General features: G+C 48.5%; 1 protein-coding gene across 1 annotated transcript in view; it reads right to left on the bottom strand.

Moving 5' to 3' along the window:
* LOC144508731 (uncharacterized) overlaps nt 1-1,938 on the bottom strand; it is a 107,156-nt gene extending 105,218 nt beyond the window's left edge. The window contains exon 1 of the mRNA XM_078237039.1: nt 1,874-1,938. Coding sequence (XP_078093165.1) covers nt 1,874-1,925 — 52 coding nt within the window. The 5' untranslated portion in view covers nt 1,926-1,938. The remainder of the gene's footprint in view (nt 1-1,873) is intronic.
* Between the last annotated feature and the right edge of the window lie 6,062 nt (nt 1,939-8,000).

An 8,000-nucleotide genomic window follows, 5' to 3' on the forward strand; every position in this document is an offset into this window, starting at 1 on the left:
CCGCTACGCCCCCGTAGTGTGGGATTTCCCAAATCCCGCCTTCCCTGACCTGAAATTTCCACCAGGAATCAACGAACCTTTCAGTATGAATAATCCTCAGGGGGTAACAATCCACAGGTGGATAGGGTCGTAAAGAGTGCCTTTGGTACATTTTTATAAATCGGAGTATCGAGTATAAAAGTTGGAGTGTTATCGTAAGGTTATATAAGGCATTGGTGAGGCCGAATTTGGAGTATTGTGTACAGTTTTGGTCACCTAGTTACAGGAAGAATGTAAATAAGGTTGAAAGAGTGCAGAGAAGGTTCACAAGGATGTTGCCGGGACTTGAGAAGCTGAGTTACAGAGAGAGATTGAATAGGTTGAGACTTTATTCCCTGGAGCTTAGAAGATTGAGGGGAGATTTGATAGAGGTGTATAAGATTTTGATGGGTATAGATAGAGTGAATGCAAGCAGGCTTTTTCCACTGAGGCGAGGGGAGAAAAAACCAGAGGGCATGGGTTAAGGGTGAAAGGAGAAAAGTTTAAAGGGAATATTAGGGGGGGCTTCTTCACGCAGAGAGTGGTGGGAGTGTGGAATGAGCTGCCGGATAAAGTGGTAAATGCGAGGGTCACTTTTAACATTTAAGAAAAACTTGGACGGGTTCATGGATGAGAGGGGTGTGGAGGGATATGGTTCAAGTTACGGGCGGCATGGTAGCACAGTGGTTAGCACTGCTGCTTCACAGCTCCAGGGTCCCGGGTTGGATTCCCAACACGGGTCACTGTCTGTGTGGAGTTTGCACATTCTCCTCGTGTCTGCGTGGGTTTCCTCCGGGTGCTCCGGTTTCCTCCCACAGTCCAAAGATGTGCGGGTTAGGTTGATTGGCCAGGTTTAAAATTGTCCCTTAGCGTCCTGGGATGCGTAGGTTAGAGGGATTAGCGGGTAAATATGTGGGGGTAGGGCCTGGGTGGGATTGTGGTCGGTGCAGACTCGATGGGCCGAATGGCCTCCTTCTGCACTGTAGGGTTTCTATGATTCTATGATTCTAAGTGCAGGTCAGTGGGACGAGGCAAAAAATGGTTCAGCACAGACAAGAAGAGCCAAAAGGCCTGTTTCTGAGCTGTAATTTTCTATGGTTCTATGGTCCCTGAAATTGTCCTCCCCACCAGCGACATACTGTGTTCTGTGGAACAACACTTTCAAGTGTGGCACGGTGGCACAGTGATTGGCGTACACTGCCTCACAGCGCCAGGAGCCCAGGTTCAATTCCGGCCTCGGGTCACTGTCTGTGTGGAATCCGTATGTTCTCCCCATGTCTGCGTGGATTTCCTCTGGGTTCTCCGGTTTCCTCCCACATTCCAAAGATGTGCGGGTTAGGCTGATTGGCTGTGCTAAATTGACCCTAGTGTCAGGGATTAGCAGGGTAAATGCGTGGGGTTGTGGCAATAGTGCCTGGGTGGGACTGTGGTTAGTACAGACCCCATGGGCCGAATGACCTCCTCTGTATTGTCGGGATTCTATGATTCGATGACAGTTGCCACTACAGGTGGGCGAGACTGGAAAATTCACAATTTTTATGTCCCGTGGAGTGCGCAGAGCAGTCTCGTCCAGACGAAGGTGACTCCGTCCCCTACTCCCAGCCCACGGGTGAGCCACGCAAAACACCGAATCATCGGCGGGACTGGAAAATCCCACAGTGTGCGCAGTTACACTAAAAGGAGCAAAGTTGAACAACCCCCATCTATTTAATCCATCCACTTTTATTTTCACTGGAATCCCCCCCGAGGATTGTTCAGCTCCACAGAAAATCTTTTACTCTTTTTTTCATAGGAGCATTTCTTCAAAGAAAGGCAAATATTGGTTTGCGTAAATCATGTGGAACCTGAACCTTACCAGACAGGAGAAAGCCAATGCAAACGGTGGGAGCCCACGCCAGTGAAATCATGTTGAAAAAGCGACCTTCCTTCTATCCGGGAGTCAAAAACAAGAGGCTGCTTTCCCAGCGGACTATCCAACCAACAAGTGCAATGATCTCTGTGGCAATTCATAGCAGGAAGTACAGGAAAACCTCGCAAAAAGCGCAGTGATGCACATGCTTTTCCTCTCTCTCACCACGTCTTTGCTCACACTAAGATTGCGGTTTCTTGGCCAGAGCTGTGCCAGCTCTTTTTTATTTACAGCTCTTGTACCTTCCTCCCCAGTGGAGGGACTGGTGGCCCATTGTACCAGCAGGGGATGTGGATGAGCCGCTTGCTCCTCCCTGCTCCAGAAGGAAGGCGAGGCCACACTGCAGGTCCCAGGGTTGTGTGGGTCCAGTCTGCAACACGCCAGGGACAAATATATTTCAGCTGTTGTCTTGCTCGATGCTCTGTCGCCCTTACAGGGTGAGGTGGGTCCATGAAGCATGCAGGGTATTGCTTTTGGGGACAATATTTCGAATCCCACCACAGCGGATGGTTAAATTTGAATCCAGGGAAAAAACTGGAACGAAAAGTCTAACGATGACCATGTCGATTGTCGCGAAACATACACCCATCTGGTTCACTGGTATCCCTATAGGTAAGGATGTCCTCGGGGTGGCACGGTGGCACAGTGGTTAGCACTGCTGCATCACAGTGCCAGGGACCCAAGTTCAATTCCAGCCATGGGTCACTGTCTGTGTGGAGTTTGCACATTCTCCCCGTGTGTTTGACCCGGGTGCTCCGGTTTCCTCCTACAATCCAAAGATGTACAGACTGCAGGGTTGACCATGCTAAATTGCCACTTAGGAACCAAGGATGTGCAGGTTAGATGGATTGGTCATGCTAAATTGCCCCTTCATGTCCAAAACGTACAGGTTAAGTGGATTGGCTGTGCTAAATTGACCCTTGGTGTCCAAAGATGTGTAGGTTAGGTGGATTGGCCATGTTAAATTGCACCTTAGTTTCGAAAGATGTGCAGGTTATGTGTATTGGTCATGCTAACTTGCTCCTTAGTGACCAAAGATGTCCAGGTTGGGTGGACTGGCCATGATAAATTGCCCCTAAGTGTCCAAAGATGTGCAGGTTAGATGGATTGGTCATGCTAAATTGTTCCGTAGTGTCCAAAGATGTGCAGGTTAGGGTGGATTGGCCACGGTAAATTGCCCCTTAGTGTCTAAAGATGTGAAGGTTAGGTGGATTGCCCATGTTAAATTACGTGTTACTGTCCAAAGATGTGCAGGTTCGGTGGATTGGCCATGCTGAATTGCCCCTTAGTGTCCAAAGATGTGTAGGTTAAGTGGATTAGCCATGCTAAATTGCCCCTTAGTGTCCAAAGATGTGCAGGTTTGGTGGATTGGCCATGCTGAATTGTCCCTTAGTGTCCAAAGGTGTGCAGGTTCGGTGGATTGGCCATGCTAAATGGCCGAGAAGGGTCCAAAGATGTGCAGGTTAGGTGGATTGGCCATGCTAAATTGCCACTAAGTAACCAAAGATGTGCAGGTTAGGTGGATTTGTAATGCTAAATTGCCCGGAAGTGTCCAAAGATGTGCAGGTTAGTTGAATTGGCCAGGCACGTTGTCCCTTCGTGTCATAAAATGTGCAGGTTAGGTGGATTGGCCTTGCTAAACTGCTCCTTAGTGTCCAAAGGTATGCAGGTTAGGTGGATTGGCCATGCTAAATTGCCACTAAGTAACCAAAGATGTGCAGGTTAGGTGGATTTGTAATGCTAAATTGCCCGGAAGTGTCCAAAGATGTGCAGGTTAGTTGAATTGGCCAGGCACGTTGTCCCTTCGTGTCATAAGATGTGCAGGTTAGGTGGATTGGCCTTGCTAAACTGCTCCTTAGTGTCCAAAGGTATGCAGGTTAGGTGGATTGGCCATGCTAAATTGCCCGGAAGGATCCTAAGATGTGCATGTTCGGTGCATTGGCCATGCAAATTGCCCCTTACTGTCCAAAGATGTGCAGGTTAGGTGGATTGGCCATGCTAAATTGTCTGTTTGTGTCCAAAGATGTGCAGGTTAGGTGGATTGGTTATGCTAAATTGCCCCTTAGTGTTCAAAGGTGTGCAGGTTAGGTGGATTGGCCAGCGAATCTGCGCTGTCGTGTGTCATGAAGGCCGCCTTGGAGAACGCTTACCCGAAGTTCAGAGGCTGAATGCCCTGACTGCAGTCACTGAGCTGAAACTGGGAGCCAAGTTCCGCACACGAGGACAGGATCTTAGGTTCATGTCACACTACCTGTAGTCCCCATGACTTGCCTGTGCTTGCAAAATCTCACGAACTGTCCTGGCAATACACACCTCTTTAACTTGTGCTTGGCCCTCTCTCCACTCACATTGTCTGCACCTTTAAGACTGGATTACCTGTAAAGACTCGCATTCCAACCATTATCTTGTAAATTGAGTTTGTGTCGATATATGCCCTGTTTGTGAACAGAACTCCCACTCACCTGACGAAGGGGCATGCTCCAAAAGCTTGTGCTGCCAGATAAACCTGTTGGACTTCAACCTGGTGTTGTGAGACTTCTTACTGTGCTAAAAGGTGCCTCCGGACACACAGCAATATGGTTAACTCTGAAATGCCCCTCTGAAATAGCTGTTCATTTCCAGGATAATTAGGGATAGGAAATAAGCATCGGCCGAGGGAGGGCCGCCCGCACTGAGTTAACAAACAAAACAAGTCAGCTAAATTGCAGAATGTTTTCTCTGGTTAAAGCTGCAGCTGAGCTTTGTCCTTCCTCATTCCTCTGTGGGGAGATTTGGATTTCTTCACCAACGTTCCTGCCTCAGCACCTGTTTCCTTTTTGACCACAGAACAAGTAACTGCGCTGACAAGTCTTCCCCAGGGGAGGGGTAAATGGACCCACTATTTCAGGAGCTCGTGGTTGGTGGCAGGGGTCACCCGAATCAATTCCGTCTTGTCCATTGTCCCTGTACTTTTCATTGCGTCCAATCTCCACAGTGTAGCAGACAGGGGGTCACTTTTATCAGTGAGGGTGGTGTTAGGGCACATCTGACCTGCAACTGTGACCAAACATTCAGAATATCGAATAGAATCATAGAATCCCTACAGCGCAGAAGGAGGCCATTTGGCCCATCGAGTCTGCACCGACCACAATCCCACCCAGGCCCTGTCCCCATAACCCAATGCATTTCTCCCAGCTTGTCCCCCTGACACGAAGGGGCATTTAGCAGGGCTAATCCATCGAATCCACACATGTTTGGACTGTGGGAGAAAACCCACGCAGACATGGGGAGAAGGTGCAAACTCGACACAGGCAGTCACCCAAGCTGGAAATCGAACCCTGGTCCCTGGTGCTGTGTGTGGGCAGTGCTAACCACTGTGACACCATGCTGCCCACAGGGACAGGTACATTCTCTCCTACGGAAGTTAACAAAGTTAAAGTTTATTTATTATTGTCACATTTAGGCTTACATTAACACTGCAATGAAGTTACTGTGAAAATCCCCTGGTTGCCACACTTTCGGGGATACTGAGGGAGAATTTAGCCAATGCACATAACCAGCAGGTCTTTCAGACTGTGGAAGGAAGCCAGAGCACTCGGAGGAAACCCACGCAGACACGGGGAGAATGTGCAGTGACCCAAGCCGGGAATCGAACCCTGTTCCCTGGTGCTGTGGGGCAGCAGTGCTAACCACTGTGCCGCTGGGCCGCCCCAGATTCGGATGTTGAGAATGAACATTGAAAGGAATGACAATTTTTTTCATTGCTTCACTAAAAAACTTCCTTTTTTTTCAATAGCAGCTGATAAAATTTCCCTCTCCCTTCGCCCATAAAATACTTCAGCAATGAAATTTCTCTGAATAAATTCCGTAACAGTTCCATGGAGGATATCTATGGACTGGTCAAGTGGGCAGAATACTAGCAAATAGGGTTGAAATTGGAGAATTGTGAGGTCACACATTTGGGGAGATTGCACAATGCAAGGGATTACACAATAAATGGGAGTTTTAAAAAAGTTTATTGATGAGTGTCATGAGTAGGCTTATATTAACACTGCAATGAAGTTACTAGGGGAGGCGATGGTATTATCGCTGGACTATTAATCCAGCATCTCAGCTAATGTTCTGGGGACCAGGGTACGAATCCCGCCATGGCAGGTGGTAGATTTTGAATTCAATAAAAAAATCTGGAATTAAGAATCTACTGATGACCATGGTGGCATAGTGGTTAGCACTGCTGCTTCACAGCGCCAGGGACCTGGGTTCAATTCCCGGCTTGGTTCGCTGTCTGTGTGGAGTTTGCACGTTCTCCCCGTGTCTGCGTGGGTTTCCTCTGGGTACTCCGGTTTCCCCCCATAGTCCAAAGATGTGCAGGCTCGGTGGATTGGCCGTGTTAAATTGCCCCTTAGTGTCAGCGGGACTAGCTGGGGTAAATGCATGGGGTTATGGGGATAGGGGCTGGATGGGATTGTGGTCGGTGCAGACTCGATGGGCCGAAAGGCCTCCTTCTGCACTCCAGGGATTCTAAACAATCTACACATGAAACCATTGTTGATTGTCAGAAAAACACATCTGGTTCACTAATGTCCCTTTCGGGAAGGAAAGCTGCCGTTCTTACCTGGTCTGATATACATGTGGCTCCAGACTCACAGCAATGTAGTTGACTCTTAACTGCCCTCTGAACAGGGGCAACTAGGGATGGGCAATAAATGCTGGCCAGCCAGCGACACCCAGGTCCCACAGATGAATAAAAAATCCCTGAAAATCCCCCAGTCGCCACACTCTGGCACCTGTTCGGGTACACTGAGGGAGAATTTAGCACGGTCAATGCATCTAACCAGCACATCTTTCAGACTGTGGGAGGAAACCGGAGCACCCAAAGGAGACCCACACGGACACAGGCAGAACGTGCAGACTCTGCACTGACAGTGACCCAAGGCTGGGAATCGAACCCAGGTCTCTGGCGCTGTGAGGCAGCAGTGCTAACCACTGTGTCGCTGGAATGACACAGAATGGGGTGGAGGGAGTGAGGGATCTTGGACTGCATGCCCACAGATCCCGGATTGCATCAGGGCAGGTTGATGAGGTGTTTGGGGAACATGGAATCCTTTCATTTATTAGGAGTGGTACAGAAGGCGGAGGCGATGGCCCAGTGGTATCATGGTGAGATTATTAATCCAGAAACTCAGCTAATGTATTGGGGACCCAGGTTCAAATCCCGCCACGGCAGATGGTAGAATTTGAATTCAATTAAAAATATCTGGAACTAAGAATCTACTGATGAAATCATTGTTAATTTTTCTGAAAAACCCATCTGGTTCACTAATGCCCTTAAGGGAAGGAAATCTGCCATCCTTACCCGGTCTGGCCTACATGTGACACCAGAGCCACAGCAATGTGGTTAACTCTCAACTACCCTCCAAGGGCAACTAGGGATGGGCAATAAATGCTGGCCAGCCAGCAACGCCCATGTCCCACAAATGAATATTTAAAAAAATATATAAAAGCAGGAAGGCAATGCTGGAATTGCACAAAATGTTAGTTAGGCCACAACTTGAGCTCTCTGTGCAGTTCTATCACCTCATTACAGAAAGGGTATAATTTCATTAGAGAGGGTACAGAGGAGATTCACAAGGATGTTGCCACTCAGGACTGGGAAATTGCAGCTGGATGGAAGATCAGATAGGCTGGGGGTCTTCTCCTTGGAGGGTGAGGGGATATTGGATTGAGGTGCACAAAATTGTGAGGGGGTCTGGGTAGAATGGACGGTAAGTGCTTACTTACTTCAGGCAAGAGGTCAGTGACTGGGGGAGCAATGGTTCAAAGTGATTGGTAGAAAGATTGGAGGGGAGATGAGGAAGTATTTTTCACCCAGGAGGATGTGGATGTCTGGAACTCAACGACTTGAAAGAGACAGAAACCTCTCAGTCTTATCTTAAAGGTGTCTGGATTTGTATCTAACCTGCAGGGCTATGGACCAAATGTGGGAAAGTGGGGCTTGGCTGGGGAGCTCATATCTCAGTCAGTGCACAGATGATCAGATCGCTTCTCGGCCTTTTGGCTAAGATCAAGTGTAGCATGGAGAGGATGCTGCACT

Source organism: Mustelus asterias, chromosome 20 (assembly GCF_964213995.1).
Source record: "Mustelus asterias chromosome 20, sMusAst1.hap1.1, whole genome shotgun sequence".
Lineage (NCBI taxonomy): Eukaryota > Metazoa > Chordata > Chondrichthyes > Carcharhiniformes > Triakidae > Mustelus > Mustelus asterias.